This window comes from Orbicella franksi, chromosome 3 (genome assembly GCF_964199315.1).
Source record: "Orbicella franksi chromosome 3, jaOrbFran1.1, whole genome shotgun sequence".
Classification (NCBI taxonomy): Eukaryota; Metazoa; Cnidaria; class Anthozoa; order Scleractinia; family Merulinidae; genus Orbicella; species Orbicella franksi.
Genome location: NC_138147.1, coordinates 2810794 through 2838562, shown reverse-complemented (window position 1 = coordinate 2838562; position 27769 = coordinate 2810794). Strand labels below are relative to the sequence as shown.

Below are 27769 nucleotides of genomic sequence, written 5' to 3'. Positions count from 1 at the left end.
TTTATAATCGGCGCGAATGTCAATAGTTTCTTTTAAAGAAACATTAGTGAATAATGCGGACATGCACGCATCATAGGAGAGAAGGATATGGTTAGACTCGATGCTACAGTTTTTAATCTCGTCAGCAAAACCACTTTCGTACATTTTTTTTTTCTTCTTGTGTTTCCTACCTTGGGGAATTATAACCATAGGACCCGCAAATATTTCATGTATTGTTTCACATTTTATATAGTCGTATTATACCTTATACTTTTTCAATCTATAACTTGATAATGGCGTAACGTAGCGCAGAAATGTCATTTGCTTTTAAAACGTGTTTTAAAAATATTTTAGCGTGTAACTTCTTGATCAATTCGTTTTCTAAAACTCTCCTGTTACGTTTGAAGTTATGTAGAATTATTTCAACGTTTTGCATCCCTACGACAGTGTAATTCTTCCAAATGTCTCACGGAGTAGCCTACGTCCCTCGCTTCCTGTTATAAGCTAGTGGCCAACGGCGGGTGCACGGGTAATGAGAGAAGTATTCCGATCATAAATGGAATTGCTTCTAAATTGACCATTCTACTTTATTTATGTAATAAGTACTGTACAGCTAAACTGTACGGAACAGATAAAAAGACACCGCGCGTTATTTGTCATCCATTTTAACCAATATTATTCCCAGTTTTAATCATGATTATAATACTGTAATTTCTCTGCCTGACCTGAGTACACAGTGGATCTCGCTGCTGACTAAGCGTGAGGCCAAGATGGCCGGATACCGCTGAAGCTCCCCAAGAAAATTCAAGATCAGTGAGATCATTTTATTTTCTCGTATTGCAAATAATATGATACCACTCCAAATAAAATTCATATCTTCGCACCGCCGTGTAATATATCCTCTACATATGTAATTTTGCCAAAAACAACTCAAACTAACAACATCTCATTCATTTTATCTTCTCCAGAAAGCCTTGGAGTCGTTTAACGTCTTTCCAGAGTTCCTTAATTCACGTTTGCGCGTTCCTGACTAAAATTGACATCCAAGCTTTCACAAAATATTCCGTTTGTGGAATTATGATCCTCTCCGACGAACTTTTATGTATACAGGTTATCGACTAAGCTTGTTTGTCCAAGATGGCTTGCATGGATATTGGCCAAGTTTTATTGCGTCTTAATGGACAGAGACAGCACGAGAATGAGTCCAAAAAATCCAGCTATCATGAAGGAAGACGCTTTGTCAAAAAGGGTTTCTTTTAGTGCATGAACCATTTTCCTGCAGGGCGCAGCGGGTATTCCCGAGTGATCAAGATAACCTCATCTTGCACATTCGGCTAACCAATCGCAGCACAGGATTTGATTTATCGCCCGCATGCGGAGCTAGCCGTTTAAGAGGAAATGAAGCCGGCTTCTTTGGTTTACATGTTAATCTGTTCAATTTTAATTAATTAAGTTAATATATTAAAAAAAGGTATAGTGGCACACGATTCCTTTAGTTCAATGAGGTCGGACTCCATTAGCTGACATTTGCGTGTACGACGTATCTAAAATATTAAGAGCAATCCGCTGTCGGTCTGGCTCAGAGATTACAGCTAGCTCTCGACTGAATAACCAGCTCCATTAGGTTATAAACACAATCTTCAGTTAAATGATATTTTTTCTTTGGTTGACCGCATTCGAGGTTTACTGTTAATCTGATATTCTAGCTTTCCCTTAGCGGCATATTTCTGCTTGCAACTTCTTAGGTCTGTGCGTACAAATATGAAGAGCAATGACAGTTTTCATCTTCTTAAGTTCTTTTAGCAAGATTCACACCACACAACTTGGTTTGGGAATCAGCTGTGACATTTGTGAATTCATTCTGTCCTTTTCCTTTTGTGTCTGCGAAATGAAGGCAGGCGTTACGTTATTAATGAATATGTCTGAGCAAAGATAATTATAACCAATAATTATTATACTTTCTCCAGGGGCGTAGCCAGGGGAGGGTTCCAGGGGTTCTGGAACCCCCCTTTTGGGTTATGAAAATGAATATTATTTCAAGAGGAAAAAATTATCGGAACCCCCCTTTCGGAATTCCGCGAGACGAGATTTTCGTTTTTGAAGAAGAACAAAAGAAAATCAATTTAAAAAGGCATCATATGCTCTATCGCAGGTTACAATATTATACGGGTACATAAATTGGCTATCACTTGTCCTACGTTTTGTTGACAGTGATGGATATCTTCATGAGGAATTTTTAGGATTCAGCAGTCTGCAGCGGATAATGGGGGAGGCGATCGCTAGCTCGATACTGGATACCCTACCACAGTGAAACTTAGACATAAAAAACTGTTGGGGACAAGGGTACGCTGGAGCGTCTAATATATCATCCTCTTGGCACGGTACACAGACATGCACTGATACGGGAAAAAATTCCACAGGCTGTGTACACACACTGTAGGGCTCACTGTCTAAACCTCACAATCGTTCACTCCTGTGATCAACCCCTTATCGGAAACATGCTTGGAACATTCAATGAAGTCTGCACTTTTTTTAGGTATTCACCGAAGCGTAACAAGTTTTTGCTTGCCGTAATTGAGAAAGAAACCCTCGAGGCCAGCAAAACAACGTTGCTCAGCTTGTGCCGAACACGGTGGGTTGAAAGGCATGAGGCACATGAAGTTTTCTTTGCGCTTTTGCCATCTATACTAAGAGCACTAGATTGTATGTCAAATGAGCGGCTGTTTGCAAATCAGTTCGGGGAAACTGCCTGGAATTGGGACACCAAAAGCAAGGCAAACAGCCTGTTACATGCAGTATCCAATTTTGAATTTATCATCACCCAGATTACGACGATGAAATGCCTTTCGATACTGAAGCCACTCAGCATCAAGCTGCAAAAGCGAGACATCGATGTCTATGAAGCATACAGCCACATCAGAGATTTAAAAGGTGAGCTACAAGACATCAGGGCAGAAATCGAGAAATATTGCTCGGATTGGTACATCATGGCTACCACCACAGCGAGAAAAGCAAACATCGAGCCATCTATGCCACGCATTGTTGGTCGGCAACAGCACCGAAGCAACGTCGAAGCAAGAACACCGAACGATTATTACAAAAGAGCGCTCACAATTCCTCTGTTGGATCATCTTATTTCTGAGATAGACACATAATTTCAAAATAAAAATGAGCGATAGAAATTTTACACAACGTTTCGATGTCGTCATGACATCATTATCAAGTGACAAGAAAATAACGGTTCAACAGTGTTATCACTTGATAATGATGTCATGACGACATCGAAACGTTGTGTAAAATTCCTATCGCTCATTTTTATTTTGAAATGTTTATCGAAATTTAATCTCATTCGAAGACACATAATTTGATCTCAATAATGATGCCGTGATGTCTTCCCTCCTGTGCCTACTTCCAGCCTTGCTAGTTTCTCGAGAAGGAAACCCTGTACAAGCCGCTTTGCAGTACTATGCAGATGACCCACCATTACCCCAGGTTTTTGATGTGGAACTTTTCCGTTGGCGGCGCAAGTGGCTAAACGCGGATCAAGACCTACCCAGCAGTGCAGTTCAGGCATTAAAAGAATGCAACCATGAATTCTTTCCAAACGTACATAAGTTGTTGCACATCTTATGCACGTTGCCAATTACCTCTGCAGAATGTGAGCGATCGTTTAGCACATTGCGGTGACTGAAAACTTATCTGAGGTCGACCATGACCAGTGAGCGAGAGTCTGGCCTTGCGCTAATGAACATCCATTACGGTAGGCAAATTGACATTGGTGCAACAATCGACATTTTGGTACGGAAGCATCCATGGCGCCTCCTTTCTGAAATCCTAGCTGAGTGAACGGTAAATCGCAAGTCTACAGCATTTGATGAAGTATGTAATATGTTGAACAACTATTTTATTATCCATTTTTAATTCTATTAAGGTCCATCTCTTCAGGAAGTGAGATTTGCAGTCCCCTCTTAGAAATACTAGCTACGTTTGTCGCTAAAATTATTGGAAATTTGTGCTCAGAATCAAGGAAACGCCATTTCTGAAGACCCAAATTTCAAAATTTTTCCGGGGGAGGATGCTCCCGGACCACCCTAGTAAAGAATGCCTCCGGCGCTCCATTGTCAATCGGGCAAGCAATATACATTAGGAACCCCTCTATGCAAAAAGGCTGGCTACGCCCCTGTTTCTCCATGTTGCGACATCCTGTGTTAATTAATTCAGGTAAACCTTGCAGATGATACGGGACTTAACATTTTAGTACGAGTAGGACTTTTCAGTTCCAGTTTTCAGGCTTCACATTCTCACAACGCATACCCATCTCATCCCATGAGCTGCCCTCTCTACCTAAAACCAACATGATGAGCGAGGGCTCTGGAAACATCACTGGTTTGAAAATTGAAAATCGTATTCGTACGCAATCTCGTAGTCTTAGTCCAATCTATAAAGCTCCCTATTGACTCATCAAAATCTAAGTCTTAGAAAGTAGTGGAAACTGTTTTGAGCGATTTTAAGTCGCACCCCTGGCAGGATTAACAAGTCGTGGCTCCCGTAGCCTAGCAGAGCAAAGGTGATCTAATCCAGAGGTCATGGCTTCGAACTACTCCGAGGTTCAACAATTATTGAGGAACTTCGTATGTATAACTTACGGTCAAATGGATCAGTTCAGAAAATTCAATTTCTCTCAATACTTGATCATTGACCCATCTTTTAGCGACTACGGGGAAGGAACGAAAGAGCTTTTCATTGCTTGAAGGTTTGATTGTAGGTTGTAGTTATTCAAAAATCATGACTCAAGTTTGATTATTTTGTCAAACCTAATACATTTCACAATATTTTACCTTCTCCAACAACTTTTGAAGTCGTTCAACCTCTTTCTGTAGTTCCTTGTTTTTCATACTTTCATGGCGATCACTGAGCTCCTTGGTTTCGTATTTTATTCCATTTGTTGGAAATCCATCGTGCACCTCTTCCAGGTTTCTTTTCTTCATTGCTCTTATCTGAGAACAGAGTGACAAGAAATGAAAACAAAATTTCTGCAAGTGGAAAACCTTGTGCGCAAATTGATACAAATGTAAAACTATATTGATGAGAAAAATTAACGAAAGCTAGGACGAAATCTTGCCGAGATATTAAATTTAGGCTGCTCAACTGGAAAACAAACATTTCAAGGAATCAATGGCTCAGTTTAAAAAATATATATAAACCATGATGATTGCCTGAGGAGTATTGAGGTTATTATATGTTTGTTTGTTTGTTTGTTTGTTTGTTTGTTTGTTTTTGTTTCTTTTATGCTTGTTTTTCTTTCGGTAATGTTGCGTGGACGACCCTCACAACAAATGAAAGCCAATCTGATAGCACGGCAATATGAGCCATCATTGGCTTACCCCAAGACTTCTTCTGCCTATCACTTAATGAGATAACCCCATGAAAAAGACTATAAATTTTTTGGTGATCTATAATGAGTTCCAAGGTTGAAAAATTGTCCGAAACATTGAAATCAACGTGTTCGAGAAGAAACCTGCACTGGCAAACTTTCAAAATAACCTTGATTGTAGTTTCGAAGCTTTAGCTTGAGTGTCCACCGGAAAGTTATATTTGATGAATGTGTTTATTTATCAAAATTGCTATCATTGCTTTAAAACGCATATTTATAAGATCTGGCAATTTATAAGAATCCTATTACATGTGAAAAAATCATACTAATCAACTAGGAGAAAGATTTAAGACAGTTCATACAGTGGCCTTCTTCTATCAAATCCTCAGGTGTTGTTTCCTTAATTGACGTTTACTAACGTCTTAAATAGTGCATTTCGACTTTACTCAGAAAGACAAACATACCTTAGGTACAAAGACAAGGCACAACGTCACAGTGGTACAGAATACAATGCAGACGGTTATGACGTAGAACGAGATTTCATACTCTTGCTGTTCACTGTAAATTGCCATAGGAACTCCTATTGTGCAGACAATAAACACATTGTACACAGCCATACCTAGAGAGATAACAAAAAAAAAATAAATAGATAAATGAATAAAATAAATGAATAAAGAGGTTCATAATAATGTCGCCTTCGCATAAGCTACCTTGTAACAAAGAGGGATCAAACTGTGGTTTACCAACTGTAGCGATATCACCAAGTGCCCCAGCAGATTCAATCTTTTCCAACAGAAACAACATTCAAGCTATAGTAGTCAACAATCGTAGATTTTCGCAAAAATCACCAGGGAACATTTTTGTGTATCAATTATTTGGTGGCAAGACCTGACGTTTCCATGAATATCTTGTTCAAAGGCGTTTTGAAACTTAAATTTCTGTTTTGGTTTTGATTTGGATTTGTATGACGATTTTATTTTCCTGATTTTTGAATCATTATTAGGGCTGGTCTGACTTATTTAATTTTTTTCAAAAAAAAAAATCCAATATGGCGAACATTTTGAAATGTGTGACGTCATTTCGACGATCTGTGACGCCATGATTGATAAGTGCTTATCACTAAAGCAAGCAATTATGTTTGAGTACTATTAGGACTCAATCTCTATGAAACCGGATTTTACAGTTGTTAGAGGGATGCGGGGACTTACCGATGTGGTGTGAATCATTCAGTGCTGCTATCTTGACCTTACGGGTCTCCCACGCTAAAAATAATCCAAATACAAGAAGAATTCCCTTGAAACCGTACACCAAAAGAAGCCAAACAAATGAGTTGGTCATTGCACAGTGATATATCATAGGCCGGTAGATAACGTCCGCATGTGGGTCATTAGTCTGTAAAAGAAGCACGTGAATCATTAATAAAGGGGCCCAGGGAGCGCACCACTAAGGAATAGCGTAACTAACTGGTGAGATAAACAAATTTTAAAAGCGAATACGAAGAAGAAGGGTTCATATTGGGGAGGGGGAGGATGCGCACCCCCTGCACCCTCCCCCTAGTTCCGCCCTTGAGTGGGCCACGTCAACGATAGATGAAGCATCTTGAGAAATGTGGCCAAATTTTAAATCTTTGTTAGCATTTTTTTTTTACCCTCGTCAATCGTAAACGTCAGCCTGTTGTTACTTTTCTGCGGTTTCCTTTAAATTGAAAGTAATGTTATAGGTCATAAAAATGACTTTTAAATATGTTAGTTACTACAAGATATTTAACATGATGAAAAAAAGCAAGCAGCTTACGGTACCTCGTTGCTTAGAAACTTCTCATCTTTACGCAAAGGATCTACTAAGGACCATATTATGATGATTACAGCGTCAAAAAACAGGAGAACAAAGATCATTCCAAACAAATGATAGTCTTTAATCACCTGCAAATTGAAAAACCAGAGAAAAATTGAACAAAAGCAACTTTTTTAGAAGACTAATTTGTTTTGCTTCTTTTAAAACATAGTTTGTCCCAAACTCAGAGCAAGCAAAAATGTCGAATATTCAGTGGCTCGAATAACTTTGACAAGCATAAAGCACGTATGAATCCGAGGAGTACAGGATACACAGTAACGTTTGAATATACTCAGTGACTTTCAAGATTGGTGTGCTGTTCGGGAGTACGTCCAGTTTGTGTTTTTGTTCAAAGGGATACTGTTCCTCATCGTTTCAGTCATTTTACTAAGAGCATTACGACACTTCTTACGTAAGCGTTTTGTAATTGATAAGAGTACGTGATATGACGTGATCAGATTGAACTACACATTAAAATGTGATCTACATGCATCGAACACGTCTAGTGAAGTTTCATCCTAAGAATAAACCGGAGAACTTCAATATATACCCTCTCAATCGGTAACACTAGATAGCTTTAGATCATGACTCCAACGTCAACGTTTTTTTCAACCATTTAGAGCAATATAGTTTGAATCTGATTTCAATCACCACGCCTCGGGTGAGTCGGACTTGGCTTACCCGTCTGCACACTCGGATTTTTCTAGTGATTCTGTGAACGCGCCAAGTCTTTGAAAACATCGATCCAAAAGCGATTGTAAACCCGATATCCAGGGTGAATACTTTAGCCTGAAAAATAAATAAGAGATCCTTTTTGAGAATGAACTATTAGCATCAGTTACATAAAGGTTTGGTAAGCGCCACGGGCCAACATAGGTTAAGCAATTTTATGTTTGCAGCTTTTGCTACTTGCAAGAAATGATTTTTCATTTTTTTTCTTTAATTTTCATAGCTAAAAAGAAAACCACTGAAAGACCAAACTACCACTGTTATGGCTAATTTGTTAAAACCACCAACAATGGTGTTTTTTTGGGAAACACAAATGTATTTTGTAAAACTGGATAGTCACCTTACAAATAAAGCTGGTTAGTCTTTCGCCATCCACTGAGAAAAGAATCACTGAGACATACGTTAGAATACAACCAACAATTATTGCATTGTTGATATTAGGACTTGACATCTTAATGCACCTGGGAAATATACAAAAAAAAAGAGAAGTTTGTTTAGCTTGTACCTGCTTTAGGCTGTAGCAGTCTAAAAGATAGTGTAAAAGATTGTCAAAATAATTTGTTTATTTGGGTTTTTTTCTTTTCAACCGCGAGACCGGAAAGAAAAATCTGAAATTTCATCTGATAAATTCCAAGCTTACGGCGTGCACTGTGGTTCCTACATGCACAAGATTTGTTTATTTATATTGTTAAATATTATTATATTATTATATTATTCTATATTCTAGTGGATCTTATTTCCTCATTCTTTGTACAGCAGCCTGCCACCATTAATAGTTGCTTGTGGACTGCTAACGCTGAAATTTATATAGAAAAAATGTCAGTTGAAGTTATCAGTTTGGTTTATATTTTCATTTTATACAAAGACTAATTTTTCAACTGCGCAGCACTATGTAAACTTCCTCACCTTTCCTTTCTGTTCACAATATTGAAGTGCAAAAATCCAAAGCAGAGCAATATTCCCATGCAAGCCACAACACATATGACGATGAAGTTCCCTTGAGACAGTTGGATTAACTTGTCTTTATAGATAATGTGATCACGAGGTGATATTCCATCTGTATAATGAAGGTGTAATGTAAGACGTGCACTAAATGACATAGATAAACTTATCGATATTATTAAGTACGGTCTACGTTTTCACTGGGGTACCCTTTTGAAGTGTCCCTTGACTTCTTCAAAGTCCACATGATCCGTTTTAGAGAGGTGAGCGTATTAAGAAGAGTTAAGTTACAGAAAAATGAATGAAGAACGGTTGGGACCAACCGAAGACTTGTCCGTCTTATACAGCAGATGTCCGTTAACAATGAGCTGACTGTAATGCCAGGGCCATCTGTATCAATGAAGCTTTCACAATTGTAGATACTGGATATCACGACGGTAGTCACAATGCAGTGATGCAGATGAAAAAGGAATGGATGTGTGAGTCGTAACAGCCGCATACATATAGATAGATACATAGGTAGTTTTTTACCGTGTAAAGCCGTTTCTGCAGACCACTGTTTGATTGACGAAAGTTTATAACAAAGAGCGTTTTGATTTGGAAGGTCGTGTAGCAGTGAAAACAATGGTAACACCGACAATGTCAAATGCCAATATGATTCAAACAAAAGAAGTTATACCTCTCCATTGAAAATTCATTTCATTGTAATACGTGAGATTATCCGGTTTCGTGGCATCATGAAAAGCTATAAGGCCTAACTCACTTCCTGAAAGAAAGGTATAAACAGAGTCACATATCAAAATTCGGTTGCTAAATTTTGCGAGGTTTTCATGGAATAGTGCGTTTAGCGGAAGAAATAAACATCATAACGAGATTCCCAAACTTATTAAGAAATGAGGGCCTCCTAGGGTTTTGGGGGAACGAGGGAACATGATCATTTTATTATTTCAAGGGAACAAGGGATATTTTTGAAATTAATTTGAGGAACAAGGGAAATCTCTTCTATCATTGGGAGCAATGGCACAGTTACTAATAGGGAACAGGGGGAAAAAAAATGAAATTTTGAAGGGATCAAGGGAACATTTTATCCCTCCCTGGGAGGCCCTCAGAAATGTCCTGACTTATAGGTGGACAACAGAAGACCAAGAGAAGAAGACTACGCAGAAAGAATATATCATAAGACAACGTAACCTTTACCTATAAGTTGAAAAACTTCAAACTTTCCTTTTCTGTCTCCATTGCTCTCCAGTTGAACTTCACCCTATAAAAGGTTTATCAGAAAAACATCATTATAGAAAACAACGCATCAGAAACGTTCTGAACACTAAAATCTAGAATTTAAGGCATGTAAGGTTCATGAATTACTTGATTACATTTCTCCGACTCTATCTTTTGAATCTCACATTACTATTAGCATCTTCTAGCTCAGTCTGCCGGCAAAGGGGTAGGCCGGAGTTTTGAATAGTGATTTATGCTGAACGTCGTAGACAAATTTCGAATAGCTGATCTACCGTTTTAAGTTGCATTTATTTGTTTATACATTGTACAACCTCCCTGATGAAAGTGGTATTTAGGAGTGTATCGGGCTTGAGAAGTGAGTTTAGTATCGCAGACAGTTTGTAAGCTTCGGTCGAGCAAAAACATGACGCTGGCGTGTCTCGTGGAAGGAGATTGTAGGCAAGTTTGATTACGAGCGAAGTGGCCCCTCAGGTCGGCACTTATCTCCAGTTTCTGTAACATGAAGCGACTAGAAATATTTATACTCCCCCCTGGATGGAATGCTAGTCATCGCAGGATTAACTCCAACAATAAGTTCGCCGGTACTTAACCATACACCTGGGTGGAGAGAGGCACTATGGGATCAAAGTGTCTTGAGCAAGAACATAACACAATGCTCCCGGCCAGGGCTCGAACCCGGATCAGTCGTCGGTCTGAAGTCGAGCGCACTAACGATGAGGGCGTGTAAGTACAAGTATTTTGGTCCCGGATCGAGAGGTTCTGATTGATATTTTTCTCCCGACAAAAAGATCTTGAGGTAATACGATTACTTCATAAACTTGGATTTTAGTCCAGTAAGGGAGTATTCGCTCTGTAATTCATGAAGCATACTAACCGTTACACCTGGAAATCTCGCGTTAAGCAGACTGTCCTTGATAGTTTCCGTTGCATTATCTTCTCTTACATCCATTATGTTCAATGATCGTGGATTTGACATGTTGATGGAAGAATTCAATGCAATGGCAACTAACCAGGCAGCGTCGAAACCAAAAGGCCCATAGAGAGACTTCTGAACGTCTGTTATATTTGCATATACCTCATAGGCTTTGGAAAACTGTTGAGGAGTCTATTGACAAGGAAAAAGAGAGAAATTTTTGAATACTCTTCTTTACTTTATCAGAAATGTATCTAAAAAAAAAAGGCGCCCAATGTATTTATTAAAGGGACCGTTCATTTTTTATAAGGTAGGGGGGGCTGGTGGGATTTGGGGGGGGGGCCATGCGAAAAAAAATGGCTTTCGAGGGGGGGCCATCCCAAAAAAATAAGGGAAAAAGGGGGGTCACGTGAAAAATTTTAGTAAAACTTTAAAATGGCATGATGTTTGAATATCAAAAAAATTGCTATAGAATAAACATAGAAGGCAGGATACAAATTTATTATAAACTTTCCATTTGCTTTAAAAAAACGTTTGGCGACAAAAAGCATTTGTAGCTACTGAAAAGAAGTATTTAACACTGTTATTTTCGAATGCAACTTTCACTGGCAGTCATCTTCATCTTCGCTGTCGTCGAGTTCTTCGTCGCCGCTTGTGCTGCTATGGGAGTCTCTTTCACCAATGCTGCAAGAAACAGCAATGCTTTCCGTCAGAGTGTACTCTTCAGGGTACATGAAGGTGTAAACATAATCTCTGACTTCCTGCTCAAGGTTGGTGGTGATTCTGCTTCTTGCAGCATTGGTGAAATAATTCCCTTCCAAGAGCTGTGCGATGTATGGCCCATCTCTTCTAAATAACGACGTGGCAACATGCTCAACTTGAATACACTCTTCCGGGACGGCCGTTCTAGGAGGGTACACAAGGCATTGTGGAAGATCATTTCCTAGCGGGTTTCTAACACAAATTCCATAAACTCGTTGGACGTTGTTTTCAGTCCGCTTCCTCTTTCTTTCATTTGACTTTCTGCGGTTTTCTTTTTTCCTTCTCCTTTTGTTGATGTGCTGTTTGAGTATGCCCTTAAATATGCTGTTATAATTGCTCTTCTTATTTTCTAGTGCTTCCATGTCCTGCGTGACCTTCGTCAACTTAGCTTCTATAAATTTGATCTGTTTTACATTAAAACTGTGGGCAAATTCTTCGCCCTGCTTTAAAGCAAGCCCATTGGACTGAAAGAGTGTGGAATCGTGGCATTCAACTTTTCCACCATTGCTCTGTGTTCTTTGATGGAGAAGTTCAGTTTTCTTCCATCACTGGGCTTCAACTGGTACCCTGGCATGGAAAACTCACTCGCCCTTTCTGAACAGCCATCCGCACTTAGAAAGATTGCTTCTTTTGCTTCTAAGATGTCAAACTGCCTGGATCGTTCAGCTGTAAACCTTTTCTTAAACGACTCGTCGCTTTCGCCATTATTGCGCATTTTGGAATGAGCCTCTTTCATGATTATTATGGACGTGCCCCGTTCTACATCGTGCAAGACATAGCAGCACTCAACTAACGTCAAGGAGCTTAAAGCAGAAATACGCACTCAACGTATAGCATCAACCCCATTTTAAAGACGGAGTTTGCAAAAGAGGAGGAAATAAAAAGGAGGAATAAACCTATACATCGAGCAAGAGAAACACAAGCTCGATCAGATAGCTGCAAGAAACATAGGAATGTCTCTAGACAAACGTATAGCTTTCTCAAAGTAAAGCTACGGCGTCTCCGAAGGAAATCGTAGGAGAACAAATATGATATCCGTGATAACGATCTACCTACTGTGCTTGCAAACAGTTCTAATCACAGCCGGGCCCGGCGTCACAATATAGAATGCAAGTAAGCAACATGTTCACGGTAAATTTCATATTTTGTCCCTCAAAAGCAAATTCATGGAGATTTAAAAGCATATCTTGCAATAGAAATGAGCCTAAACAATGCATAAACACATGGCAAATTACAGAGGTGTCAAACTCAACGAGTCGACATGCAGATGTGAAGTGAAGTGAAGTGAAAGACTTTATTTTGATAACAGCGGAAACCATGCAGACCTATAACCTGTAAAAATTTGCCATAGCACGATCTAACGGCTCAACTCCACTAAAATTCCTCCTTATTACACAACATGAAGTGCCCTTCATGAACACGAGTGAAGCGACAAGAAAGGTCGAGTGACCGAACAGAGAACGGTAAATGTACAAATGTCACGAACCGTAAAAGTCGTGTAGGCTAGTCAACCCCATTTTACCTTGAAAATTAAGAAATTTTAAACCATAGATAAATTTAAACCACAACAAGTATGCTAAAATTTATAAAAAGTAATCCACTATTTGCAAGATTTGAGAACACTCGTAGCTTTTTGTTTTACCTGGACAGGGCAACATTTATACATGCCTATCACTAGAGTAGAGGTAAAAACCTTCCAAATAAAGACATCTGTAAATTAAATGTAACAATGTGTTTCACACAACACATCAACAGATTTCCAGTTTTTTCACAACACTTCGTACTTGGTTCAGTATCACAATGCAGGAGCAAGGAAAGACTCTGTTCCAGGCCACTGTTACTTCCGTAAGATTGAGAAGTTTATGAATGAGCACTATGAGGAGGGGGAGAACTACAGAGAGTTTCTAAAGTTGTCCTGTCAAGAAAAGGTAGGAGAAATTTGTTCTTTTTGTTGTGAATGGACTGGATCACCCATAGAAAGATATCCTAAACCAGTTCCTGACCATTCCTGCCTACCGGAATACCACTACCTCTCCTACCAGAAGACCCCAAAAGAAGGGCGTGATCCAGATGACTGGCAGCCAAGGGTCCAAGCGAAGAAAGAGCATGGAGGTGGCAGGCTGGTTTTATCTCACCCAGAGAGCGTTGCTCTATTTGCAGATAAGTTTATTGTCAAATCAAAGTTTGTGGTGGATTATCTTCAGCATCTTGAAGTGCTGGAATTTAAAAGGAAAAGGAGAGCAGAAGAAAAGGCAAAGTTAAGTAGGGACGCAAAAGATAAATCATATGAGGATTATACTTGGACTGAGTTGTGCGAAGATCTAACCAAGCTTAAAAAGCAACGTGTTCCAGAACAAAACAAGTACTTGAACCACCACGGGCTGAAGCAGCATTTGAAAAGCAGCAAGAGTGAGAAAGTAAAGGCAATTGTAAGACATTCATGCTTGCGGCAGAAGAGTCCTCTCAGAGCTGGCCAACCAACACTGAGAAATGCCAGGACCTTGACACAAAATGACAACAGGGTAAGTGCTGACAGCAGTGAAACGGATGAAAGTGACAATGATGAGTATGACAGTGATGCCATTGACTCTAGGGGAGAAGATGACTCAAGTGATGTCATTCTTGCATTCATCAATTCAGATGAGGAAGATACCAATGAGAGGCCAAATGCCACACGCTCAGGGCGAGCCATAACTAGGAGATCCGAAATTGACTTCTCTTTCTTTTGATTTGTTTTTTAAACAACAGCTCTCTGTAGTATAGGGATTGTAAATATTGTCTTCATAGTGAGCACAATAACGTGAAGTAGGGGGATAATAGAGAAATATTAAAAGAGTTGAAATCTAAATATTGTTTGTTCAATTTTTTTTGGGGGGGGGTCATCCCAAAAAATGACCGCTATAAGGGGGGGCCATGTGAAAAAATTGGTAAGCTGAGGGGGGGTCATGCGATTTTTAAATGGTGCTTCCCAAATCCCACCAGCCCCCCTCCCTCATAAAAAATGAACGGTCCCAAAGGAATTGTATGTTACCATGCCGAACATAGTTTGGTAGAACTACACTTTTAGATTTTAAGGAAAACGAACACTTTTTTAAGTTTAAAAGACATGTTTCGACAGAGCTTCTGTCATCTTCAGTTGAATGAATGATTACAAAGCAAGTTGAATAATAAGTAGGCAAAAATGCTAATTAAGACAAATAGTAACAACAGAACGTGAAAAGGTGTAAATTAAAAGGATAATTTTAGATTTACATGGTGTAATTGCTGATTGAGGCAAGGTAGTTCTTTTTGAATACGGATAGCCTCCTTTATCTTGAGTTGAAAGCTGGTAGTGGCGTGATCTAAAATATGAAAGCAGTCTATTGAACACAATGAGCGACAACGTTCAGAATTCTGAAGATGTTTGAAGATATACTTCCCACATAGTTTTGCGATGTGCGCCTAAATCCTAACTAGTCTAATCTTTCTCATAACGAACGTAATAAAATACAGACATCCATCACTCTCACTTCATCTCTACTTACCAAACCAGATATAGTCGACTTGTTGTCCTTGCTTATATAAAGGTGGTCAATGGAAATGGCATATTCCGCTGCCTCGTTTACTTGTTTTGGAGAACAGTCCAGGGAAGGGTACGTTCGATTCCACCAGCCTCGCGAGTCAGGAGTATGCAATACCCACCCGTATTTACTGCCGTACAAGTTGTGCTTGTGAATCTACTAAAAAGAAATAATTGTCAGGGCAAGCTCGATTAATCTTATTTTGGAATAGGAACACGTGTCAATCAAGAGAGGCTGAGGAGTAAGCGCTTCATCCTATGTTGATGTAAATGTGATATCCTCCGATACCTATTCACATGGGTTGCTTTAACAATTCCGGAGTGCTCTCCGTTGAATGTACAATAAGAATTCTGCTCTAGACAGCAAAACATGATGTTTGTAATAGTTCGATATAATCCCCATATCTTCTCCTTACAGAAGGGCCTTTTTCAAAACAAGAAAATTGCGAAGGAAAAAAATGGTTACCAAAAAATGCAGCGAATATAAATGAGAGATGAATAGCGTAGCAGTGTGCGGTTGGGAACAAAATGATGGCAGCTTCCTTGCTTTTTCGTGTCTGTTAAGAGGATTTACATAAAGTTTTGAACAACTAATAAATTTATACTAAAACAATTAGATTATTCGTTCTCGAGTTCTATACGTGAAAGAAATCTCGAGCTCATAATCTAATTATTAAATAAAAACTTGCATAAGCCGATATTTCCTCATCGTTTCGATGTCATATAAGGTCTATTGAGCGAAAATGAAACAGAACATTCAAAGAAATTACTTTACCAGACACATAACACTCGTCGTCAACTGTAGGAAGGCGAACACAATCCTTGCATCAATATCCTGGGAAAAATAGTCATGTGTGAAATAGTAAATAATTGTTATGGCGCTCAAGGCGATTTGTACGGGTGTTGTTTCCGTTCATGCTTATTACAGAGAATACTTTATACCTCTAAGTACTAGTTACGTAGACACATTCCATCTAGTATTGAAGCCATAATAACTTATAAGTACCACTTTATCAGTTCAGTTATTCGATCTTATCACTCAAAGTGTTCAGTTTGGAAATACAGCGGTTAGCCTGAATGAATACGAGTTGTTGTACATGTACAACAACTTTATTTGCTGTGCACGCTTATCACGCATCGTACATGGCTATCTACTACAGTGGGATTGTACTTTATAACGGTAAAGCATTCTTGCAATTATCTAGATAAATAAAGGGATGTTACAGTGGGTTTGCACTTAACAACGTTAATGCATGCTTTCAATTATCTTGATAAATAACGGGGTGTTAGCTGGGATTCACGTGTAAGGACTCTTACTATTAAAGGCTAACTTCTATGGCATTTAATTTATCCCATTCGAAACATTTACTGATTTAAGTCACCTTGATGTGTCCTAGTTGGTTGTCAGCATCATTTCTGTCTCTGAAGCTCCCGTACGACAACACAGTTATATTGTTACTTTCGCATTCCTCCTTAAGGTCAGATGCAGCCTAAGATAATTAAAGACAAAAATGCTCCTAAGTAAATGGTTGAGCCCTGGGGCATAATAAGTTCGTAAAAATGCAGTATTGTTTAGATGGGGGTGGTTCTGAAGAGAACCTTTGCTAGTGACTGATCATGACGTTTTGTCAGTGTAGGAGAAAAGTCATCAAAGGGTCAAGCGCAAAAAAATATTTTACATATCATTTTCTTGTCGTAAAACCACCACAATAACTTAAACACCTTTCTTTGCCCCTTCTAAAACGCAACGAAATCAGATCACTCGTTAGAAAGTAAATCACTCCGTAATAACACCCTATAGTTTTGTTGTTCAAAATATATTCATAGTCGCGAAAAAACGAGTGGGCACAAAAATTCTAAGACACAAGATATAAAGAAGTCTGAAAATCGAGACATTGCAATCAACATTCCATTGCAAGTTTTTGCTGTAAAATGTAGTTAAAATTTTGCTCCTAAGTTTTCGTTTGGAAATGATTTTTAAAAAGATAAGATCCTAAAAGAAATTAGTGATATACAGTGAAGTACATAATACTAATTCAAGAATTTCTCGCAGCCTTTGTCCGTTGATTTTAACTGGCGGTCTTACTAAGTTTTAGAGTGTAAGGAAACGCACTCACTCTCGCACATCTTTTAACAACAGGAATCTTAAAGTTAAACGGTAATAACATATCGGTACGTTATTCTCATACTAAAAGACTGACTGGTTTTCACAGCGCATAATTATAAATATAAGCGGCACACAGTAAGATGCTGATAATTAGAGCCTTGATAGAGCCGGGAAAATCCGTTGGATCGATATTTTCAAAGAGATTACCTTCAAAGAGACTTCAGTTACAACGTCTGTCTGTTTGTCTGTCGGTCTGTCTGTCTGTTTGCCTTTTGTTGAGAAAATTTCCTAACAAAAGGTGCTTTTTAGCAGCACTCTACTGCGTCTGCGCGCGTTCTTTATGCTAATACTTATGTTTATGCGCTATGAGCTAGTAACAACTAGCTTTAATACGGTATTTTCAACCATGTTTCATTTACATGTAATTACACTCTTTTCAAAACTAATTGCGGGAAACCACACGACCTAAGGCTAGTTTCGTGACTTACCTTGATGTACATATCTCTACTGTAAAATAGTATCGATACTCGCTTCCATTTGAATTTCTTGGCAAGGGCCACAAAGGTAGATTTTGACGCAGATATTGACGAGATAGTGCGGAAGAAGTAAGGGTAGGTCTTCGAATCAGAAAGGTCTCCACTCCCTGCCGACGCTGAAATCTGCGTAGCAGACAAAAAATGTGTGTTATAACCGCTAAACACATCCGCGAGTTTTCTGAAGAGCTTCAAAAACGTTTGTGGGTTTAACACAATTTAGCCACGTCTTCATCAGATTTAAAGACGCTCACATACACATTCTTTTTTTTTTTTTTTTTTTTGTACTTCCTTCATAAATTATTAATGAGTTTTTGAAGTAAGCTTCAATCCTAGCTACTAGTAAAAGTCCTGGGACACTGTACTTTTGTCAACCTATGGTCTTTCCACCTCCGCTTCCCCGCAACACAATGTTGATGCTGATCCATTCAAAGTAGACCCACTATTCAAAGATTGCTTTGACGTGACAGGGGCCTCGGAAAATTGAATAAAATAATGCGTCACTAGTTGGTATTTTGTCAAGTGCACATCCTGTGGACGTTTGGCCAGGATTATTGACATACCTTTATGATCCACGACGCCTTGCGAACCTAGGGATAATATCGTGGGTAGGTAAAGGGATACAGGAAGCTCAGTACCTGAATCATTTTCCAGTACTTTGCGGTGTCCGCCACAGAGAGCGCCACGTTTGATCTGCCAGGCCCCAAAACCAATGACGGTCTCCCTTCTCGGATGTAATCATAAAGGATTCTGTTGCCAAGACCAGTCTCTCCCTAAATGAGAAAACAAGTAAAAGCACTTATTCTTTTCCGAACCAGTAAAATTCTCGTTGGCTTACAGACGGTAGCTGCGACCCATCTTGTACTGAACTACAATAGAATCCCGATTCCTTGAACCCTCGATTTTTAAAACGCCCGATAACTCGAATCTAAAGTTGTTTCCCTTCCCTCGTTGTAATTTTACTCCCGATTTTTCCAATCAATTTTCGTCTCACTTGGTGGTTTGAAAAATTGGGTTTCCACCGTAAATTACATTGCCAAAAATTGCTCTTGTATGAAAATGAAACATAAATTATTCCAAAGTCGACCAGCACACACAAAATAACACACTCTTTGGCGGTTCTCATGTTGTCAGACGCCATCTCCAGCTGGGAATACACTTCTGCTTACCATTATTTGCCGAATAAAAATATAATTTCTTCAAATGAAATACCAAACCACATAATGGTACTGATTAGAGGGACTCGAGAACGTTTTTTTTGGTTAAGTCTGTTTAATAGGACTGGTTTAACTCAAACGTAATCTCAAATCAATCGGAATCATTTATTCATCGCATAACCAGCTACTACTCTTCAGGACGGCAGATCTGACGGAAAGCACAGCTGGTTGAATCTTAGTCTATTGAATGATTTACAAGTGGCTAACGAAATCAGTTCCAAATTAAGCAAGTTTGAAAGAAAACATGTTACATAATTTTCTTTGGACTTATCTCACTATACAAATAAGTACGATCACAAAAAATAGCGCAATCTGCCTGAATTTAAAAGATAAAGTAAATTCAAAACTGTATGCGCACACACTCTGTAAATTATGCTAATTACTACGCTCGTGACTCGACCACTTATTGAAGGAGAGAGAGCGAAGTTCAGGCTGTAGTCTATTTTTATCTCGTCCTTTGCCCAGATCCGGTAGATTTTACAACGCGTAAATTTAGAACTACCACACATCACTAAAGCCCCGTCGTCACTAGTCAAGCAGGCATCAGCATAAGCATAAACGTAAGCATAAGCATAAAAAGTTATGCGCTGGTGAGGACGACCGCGACATAAGCATAAGAGCATCAAAACCTTGCGTTCTTCTTACACTAGCTTATCATGTTATGTCGCTATTGCGTCCAGTACAAGTAGGAAGATAACACAGTGTGACACCGTGCGACATGTATATCACATAGCAACGGTTACGCTGGTTCGAATTTTGCTCTATCGTTCCTCGGGTCTTGTCACTCCTGCGTTATGGGCTCTTGTTATAAAATGTAGTTGAGGTGATCAAGATAGTTCTCACCTTTGTGTCATTTGCCAACAATCTCAGTTCATGAAATGGTAAAACATCAGAGCTGTTGTTGATGTACTCAAAAGCCATTTGCATTGCAACAGTGATGCCTGCCCCCCACCAGGAACGCTTCCCCGTGAGAGGGGCCATTGAGCCGATGTATAGGGGTACTTTGGTAGAGGGCTGTGCTTGGGCAAGGGGTAGGAACCAGAATGGAAGGAGTTGCCACAGAATCATGTTAAGAAACCCTGAATTTAAAATTGAAAACAGTAAGTGAAATCGCCACCTGCGTGTAGCTAATTACAGTAAAATACCAAGTGCACTTAAATACAAAGTTCTGTGTTTCTCGTGCTAAGGATTTTACACGAGTTTCTACTTACACGGAATTCATACGACTTTTTCAAAGAAGCTTCACGCAGCGAGGAAAGTCTACCTAAACTAAATCAGACACAAGAACTAAAAAACCCTTAATATATGAAGCGAAATATCAAGAGTGCATTAAATTCAAATGTAACATTACCTCGTGTGATGGCCTTCAGTAACACCTATTTGTAACACCTCGATTCTCTTTAAAAGCACAAACACAATTTTAAACTCATGACTGGTGTTCTTTCGCACTTATCGATATGTGAGTCTTGTAGATTCTGAAGGTTATGTAATAATATGTTTAAAGTGCTGTGTTTTTCTCAATGTGTCCGATAGATTTGCATTTTATCCAGACATTTCCATGACATAGATATAATATAATATGTCATTTTGTTTACTAACAATCAGCTATGCATCGCCAAAATTAGTTCTTAAGCTGTCTGGCCGCTGAAAGGTATACTAATTAAAGTATCTATTACGGAGTTAATATAACATCGCTGAAATCTGCCAAAGGAAAATTTCCTTTCGACCCCAATTTAATTACGTTCTTCCTTATTTTAATACCCTTTCAAAAAAATAATTTCACTGACGTAAAGAGTATCATATGTAGGGCGATGTGTTCATTACCCTGGAAACAATATCCAACTGCCGAGAGCAAGATTTATTCTTTTTTCCCATTTCTTTTTGTCGCCCTACGTCAGTGATTAATATGCCCCAAAAGTGTGTCTAGGTCACCACTTGCTTGGAAAACTTCCTGTAATATTAGATAATAATTAAAATGAAATGAAAATTTCAGCTGTTATTAATATGATTTAAAAAGAGCAGTAATATTATTTTTATCTCTTCGCGTAAAAATGATTTTATTCATTTTCATGTATTATTTACGTTTATATACTTACACTTTTTTAAGAATATTTTTTCCGGCCCAGGCTGAATATTTTTTTTTCTGCCAATTTTAGGCTAAAAATATTATTCTAAATATTCTTAGATTAGTTGAAGGAACACAAAGTAAACTTTGCAGACACAACTTCAGATCATGATCTGTTCTATCATCACGTTGATGGCGTTGAAGTAATTTTGGATTGCAACAACGCATGACTTCTTGCAAAAATGCTATTTTTGCTTTAAACATACGGCTAGAACTGATTTTGTTGCTTTGAGGCTAGTTTTTTTTAGGCTAGTTTTTATTTTTATTTTTATTTTTATTTTTTATTTTTTACAACTAGCGGGACTTCAAACGCAATGTTTGACGAGTTAGCTGAAAGGTCTCTGACGAGTCCCTTGGCAGGGACGAAACACACGTATGTAAGGCTAACCATCCTAAAATTCTCACACTTTTTTCAATTGTACTGTATTTACCAATTTTTATCACAAAAAATTATATTCTTTTCAAAATATAAGCCTTGCGTTTATTCTTAAATATTCTTAAAATTTCGCAAATTTCATCCTCGACATTCTTGTTAAATATTTTCTCATAAAGAAAAAAGAGTGTATCTGTTCCTCGTAAGGCTCTGACGATTGCCGAGGACAAGATCTTACTTCTCTTGTTTTACGTTATTTCTAAATATAGAGCTGAAAATATGTTTAGCGCCATGTAGCTATTTGTGGCCTAGCTTTTACCCTCCTCCACGATATGCATTAATTTCTTATTTCCTTGCATGAATACTGCCAAATTTTGTGCAAGTAATTAAAATGTTGCAGCCAGGAATATCATGAAACACAAGTTCTAATTTAATTTTTTTTTTTACGAATAAACAAGGTAAGGAGCGATTTAGGGTTGGTTGAAACCCTTTACCGTAACTCTATGGAAACGGAAAAACTGTTGTAAACGATTCTTTCTAAAAAAGAAATATGAAACCTTCGATCTTTGTTTTCATATAGCTCTTGAATTGGCTGACACTCGTGATGGTTTGAACGAACTTGAAATATCTGTGGAAACACTTGTCTACAGTTTTTGTTGGGACCAAATGTTTTCTTGTTTCCGTGACATCTTCTCATGTTTATCACTAGAACTCATTCATGGAACAAAGACAACGGATGTTTTTTTTTTCTTTTTGTTCATTTTAATAGATCGCGTACTCCATACTGAAGAAATGAGTCACTTTTAACTTTGCCATGTATATATCACTTATTTTTAAACTGTCTATTAAAGATGCACTGAAAAAGATTTCGAGTTTCGCCTGAGCCAATTTCACTCCTAGACTTAGCAGTCAGTTATGGAAAGTGCTCAGCGACTATCACCCGGTAGCAAGCTGACATTTCTCGGCATGTGTGAACTGAAGCGTTCAAAACGTTTGAGATTTTCGCTAGAGTAAGCTCGAGCCGGTTGCTTAGTTGAAATGCAGTGCATAGTGTTAATTGAAGTGCGATCTTACGGGCTTACAGTATTTCAGAGTCAATTGAATTCTGAGGTGGGAACATATGGAAAAAAACCGTTTGTTTCATCAGGTACTTTTTTATCACCTCAGCTTCAAGTCTTTATAACGCCATAGCAAGTAGCAGTTCAAGTAAATGATAGTTTTATGTGACTCTCCTCATGTGCTTGCCATACATGGCTTGCGTGCGATTTTATTATCATCAAAGTCACGTGAAACAGCCAGCTGCGACGGAAAGATCAAGAAGCTCAAAGCTACAAAAAAGTTTGCCAAATATAATAAACGAAACATACATTGTCCAGAAAAGCAAAATTAACTGCGATGTTTGCTCAGTCAAACTTTTCGTGATTTGTACAAACTTGAGGAAATACAAACGGCAAGAAAAATGATTTGGAAGCTTCTCAAATATGACTAATGACCAATTGCATGGTAAAATGGAGCCTCTGTGCTGGGAAAGCCTTCTGTACGATTTTCCAAGGAGCCGCCTGCGGTTTTGAAACCACCGTTACACAAGAATGACAATTATCTACTTCTAGATATTTTGTTTTGCTTTTTTTTTTTTTTTTTTTTTTTGTTTTGTTTTGTTTTATTTCGTCTTCTTTTCTTTTCTTTTTGCTTTTTTTGTCACTCGACGAGTACATTATCTGACTTTCAAACTTAGCATAAAAAAAATCAGTCAAATAACTTTAAACTCTGTTGTTCACTACCGTTCATCGACGAGCTATTTTAGACCTCAGGGAAACCATTGGTTGTAAATGGTAAATCTGTGACTACAACACGGGCGCCAGTATATGCCAAAGGAGAAAAGTTTTAAGTATATAAAGGGCAACAATATACCGTTTCCATGTACCTCTTTCCTCGCGGAGTTTCGCCCCTCAGTCAGACTTCGTCTTCTGTATGTGATACGAAATCGCAAAACTTGAAATTTTGTCTGGCTATGAAAGTAAAGTCTTCCTTTAGTATAGCTGCTAAACCTGCAAGGAATAAATTTGCCAGAAAATTATAATTTCCTGAGAGACAAATTAATGTTTTGTTTATACTAGGACACCGCGATGTGTCATTCTCACGTCACGTATTAAAAGACCAAAAAAAAAAAATCCATTTTCGATTTCCCAACACCGAACCGTCACAAAGCGGCACGAAAAGAAATCACAAAATAAAGGATATTTTGCTGTGTCGTAAATAAATAGACTTTTTTTATATAAAAGTGAAATGATTTTAAAAAAAGGGGACCGAAAGGTGTTTGATTTGTGTAAATAGGCGAATGATATTTCGCTTTTTCTTGACAGATAAAAAAACCTCAACCTTTGATCATCCGGGGAAGTCTTTTACGTCTTTTGCCAATTTTAGGTTTTTAATGGCAGAAACGAGGGTTCTTTGCGTTTTCTTTCCTGTTTTATATTATCGTAAATTTCTTTGTTATTCACCATTGTTTTTTTTTTTTAGTTGAAATGGTGTTTGTCGTGTCATATTTGAATCTCACTAATTGCGAAGAATAACGAAATATTGATTAGTTTCCTTGTGCTTGGTATGAAGCGTGTGCTATTTTGCAGTTCACGAATTGGAAATGTCTCATTCCTTTGTCCAACATCTGCTTCCAGATTTAGTCGTTAATATGAAAATGTCGCTCTTCCATTGTCGCCTCACAAGTGGGAGTAACGACGCATCATTTTTACTCCTGTTATTGTCAAGAATTAAAAGGGCGATAGCATCACGCATCTTAGCCACCCTGTCAGACATTATCAATTACCATTGCTATTTTGGGCGATATAAACGGGAGATAGCATCACGTATCTTAGCCACCCTGTCAGCCATTATGAATTACCATTGCTATTTCATTTAAGACACGCACAAGCCAGAACCTGATTCCCTTATTCTGCATGATATTTTAAATTTTCAACGTTCCAGTAAGAAACAGCTCTCACCATAAATGATTTTTTCAAAAGTCAGGGATCTGAATAATCTTCTAGAGACAGCATTAGCCTTCTTTTTCTGGGTAGCAAAGTCGATATAACCTTCTCGTTAAATTTTCCGCGGTTCGTCTTGCCATGTGCAACGACTATAAACTTTTCATATGGTTTGCTTCGCGAGAGGGCAACATGAACCAAATCCTACACTATGATTGGCTACGCGAGCTGATGAGAGGGGATTATATCGCTAGTCCGTGATCTTCAACTGCGGAGTTCCGCACGAAAATTTGTGTTGAAATCAAAATGGCTTTGAGGTAAATTACTGACATTGGAAAATAGATCACGGTCTGTAACCACTGCACGGAGTTTTTAAACCATATGTCATAGATCATTTATATATCGAGCTCGAGAGGAGAAAAGTGAAGTTAAAGCTCGCTTGCATCGTTAAGAAATAGCGTAAAACATATGTAACGGGAACAGAATACATAAGGGATGTCATACCGTGAAAGCACCTTAATTGTCTGAGACTTTACCGCAAGGAAAGAATCGTGTCTCGTGTTGTTTGATAACCAAAGTTAAGCCCTGTTCGGCGGGGCTAGTATATGGATGGGTGACTATTCTATTCAAGCCGATAACAGTGACTGCAGAACTGCCGGCTCTTGCGTGTGCTCTGTTTTCATTCATTCAGCTGTTCCGTTCATCCGCAGGCAGACTTGTCATCCTGCCAAATTCCTTTTTCGACTTATTAAACTGCGTGGTGAGTTGGTGAAATGAATTTTCCTTGTGCATTAGTCGGCATAGCTCATTATGCATTTATGTTTAAAATGTCTAACAGGAAGCGAAAGAGTGAGCGAAGGAGTAAAATTCGCTCTATACACCTACGACTTGGTTAAATACCATTTTCGAAGTTAAAAATAATTTGCAGGTACAAAGAGGGCAGATGGAGGCACGCATTCACTTAGATTTTCGTTCTAATAAGAAACGACAGCCGTCAACTTGCTCCACTAGATAAGATGTTTTTGTTTCGGTTTTTGTTTACATTGCCTTTTTTGAGCACAGTATTCAACCTGAGTAACTTACATATTTAACTCCTCTTTGAGTTCACTTCCCTTCGATTATTTGGGTTTCAGTAACTATTGTACCCTTTGAGAGAGTGGTGGCGTCACCGTGTCTGTCTTCTGTAAGCCTAGATAAACATCCACTTTCTTGTTATTATATGTCTGATGACAAAAAAATTAAAAGTTTCGCGCGGTTTCTTGTTATAGTTTCACGACGGGAAACCAAGTAAAATTACTTAGTAGGCGTCACCATAAGGAGACCAAGATGCTTCCAAATCTTGCAACTCAAAGACCAACAAAAATGAACCTGATATTGTTAAAATCTAATTCATGTTTCTCATCTTTGAGTCTATGTTTAGTTGACAGTTTTCTTCAACATTACGAATTTCTTTCTAAAGAAGCCAAGGGATAAGGTTGGAAAAATAATGAACTGTCAACCCATTTTTGGTCAATAGTTTTTATAAACAGCACGATTTTCTTTTTGGCAAAGTCTAGGAAAAGAGTTAATTTTGAATCCATATTTTGTTATCAGTTGGCAAGGCCTAGGGCAAAGCTAAGGTGAGAAAATAATTAAGCTTTTAAAATTGTCTAATCAAGAATGAAATTTCATTGCTTTAGATATTTGTGTCTAACTTCCATTTATTTGCAAGTTGTGTTTAATGCACACTTACAATTCAATAATGTATAGGGGATAGTAATCAAGACAATGAATGCGTTTTTACGATGACTGAAAGATTTAAAGTGATTGCAATTCTAGTGTCGAGCCCACAGATAAAGTAACATCTTATCTGAATATCAAATTTGAATGAGAGGAACCGGACGTAAATAAATTTACGAGCATTCAAATAAACCAAGATTAGCGAGATCAAGCTGCTTTCTTCTTTCTACACAAGCAGCTGAAATGAAATCAAACAAAAGTTACAGACCTGGAGAGAGGTGTGTGTATAAAATTTATCACACTGTGCGCAGGCGAGAGGAAGGTTAGTCGTATACTTGTTTGACATTTAATTGACTTGTTTTACAATGCAGCAAGGTGATAAAAAGGTGAAGGAACAAAAATCGCTGGATTCACAAACACAATTTGTGGTCTCGTTCACTTTGATTTTTTGATTGTAAGTGACGCCTGAGGTTTCTTTATTTTGTTTTTAAAATAGAAAATAACGGCTTCGAGTCCTCGAGAGATTTATAATTCATTGTGTTACGTGACAGTGTTATCAAACTCCTTAACAAATCCATTTTAGAGAAAAAGATAATATTACCAAGAAAATACACTTTTTTATTGCAGAGAAATACCCGGCACTGAGCAGTTAATCAGCCATTGGGTAGCTCGGATTTAGGAAACGATAATATTGAAAAAAAAAAAAAAAAAAAAAAATACATGTAATATTAAGAATTCAGGTTCAAGATTCTACCTACCAGGTGCCGCTGATCACTCCATTTGCCACGTCTCTAAGTCATCAAAACCTAAATATTATCTAGAGGAGGTAAAAAAGAAATTTCATTAACAATTTTGGGCAAAGTCCTATATCTGAAAATCTTACCCGTGTGTCCGGATCAAAGAATACTGAGAACAGTGAGGGGAAAAAAGCTTTAATTCCAGTCACGATCGTTTTAACATTGCAGTTTTAATTATTTATAAACCACCACTAAAAACAAAAAGCTTAGCTTGTTCGCATTTCCGATGTATGTTTTGTGAGTGAGATCAAAAGATGTTTGATCTTTTCCCTTATATTGCTTTGACGTTCTGTGCAAGAGATCTATAGCACAAGCTGGTGTAAAATTTCCGGCCTTGTATTCGTCCTGACGCTGCACCAAGCAAAACAAAAATCACCTCTGTACGGTCCTTGGCTTGGATTTAGTTCCGGAAGATTTTAGGAAATATAGGGTTACAATGATTTTAAAGCCTACACTTACTGCATTCAATGGCTGCAAACCTTAATGATTCCCAGATTTTCTTTGTTACCAGCATGTCATTTCACCTCAGGTTTGTATTTAATTCAACTGACACAGTCGCATAATTTGCATAAGGCTCAAATTGGAAA

At 38.2% G+C, this 27769-nt stretch overlaps 1 protein-coding gene across 1 annotated transcript; it reads right to left on the bottom strand.

Moving 5' to 3' along the window:
- Positions 1 to 374: 374 nt before the first annotated feature.
- LOC145480642 (gamma-aminobutyric acid type B receptor subunit 2-like) lies at positions 375 to 27730 on the bottom strand. Its single transcript, XM_081458921.1, has 20 exons — positions 27144 to 27730; positions 23610 to 23733; positions 20399 to 20456; positions 20031 to 20266; positions 18609 to 18743; positions 17926 to 18096; positions 16713 to 16820; positions 16106 to 16165; positions 15296 to 15487; positions 10971 to 11201; positions 10055 to 10118; positions 9537 to 9623; positions 8822 to 8972; positions 8256 to 8376; positions 7868 to 7975; positions 7153 to 7275; positions 6562 to 6745; positions 5818 to 5972; positions 4818 to 4976; positions 375 to 1860 (listed from the first exon to the last, which is right to left on the bottom strand). The coding sequence occupies exons 4-20, from the start codon at positions 20253 to 20255 to the stop codon at positions 1789 to 1791; spliced, it is 2346 nt and encodes a 781-aa protein (XP_081315047.1). The 5' UTR covers positions 20256 to 20266; positions 20399 to 20456; positions 23610 to 23733; positions 27144 to 27730; the 3' UTR covers positions 375 to 1788.
- Positions 27731 to 27769: the final 39 nt, after the last annotated feature.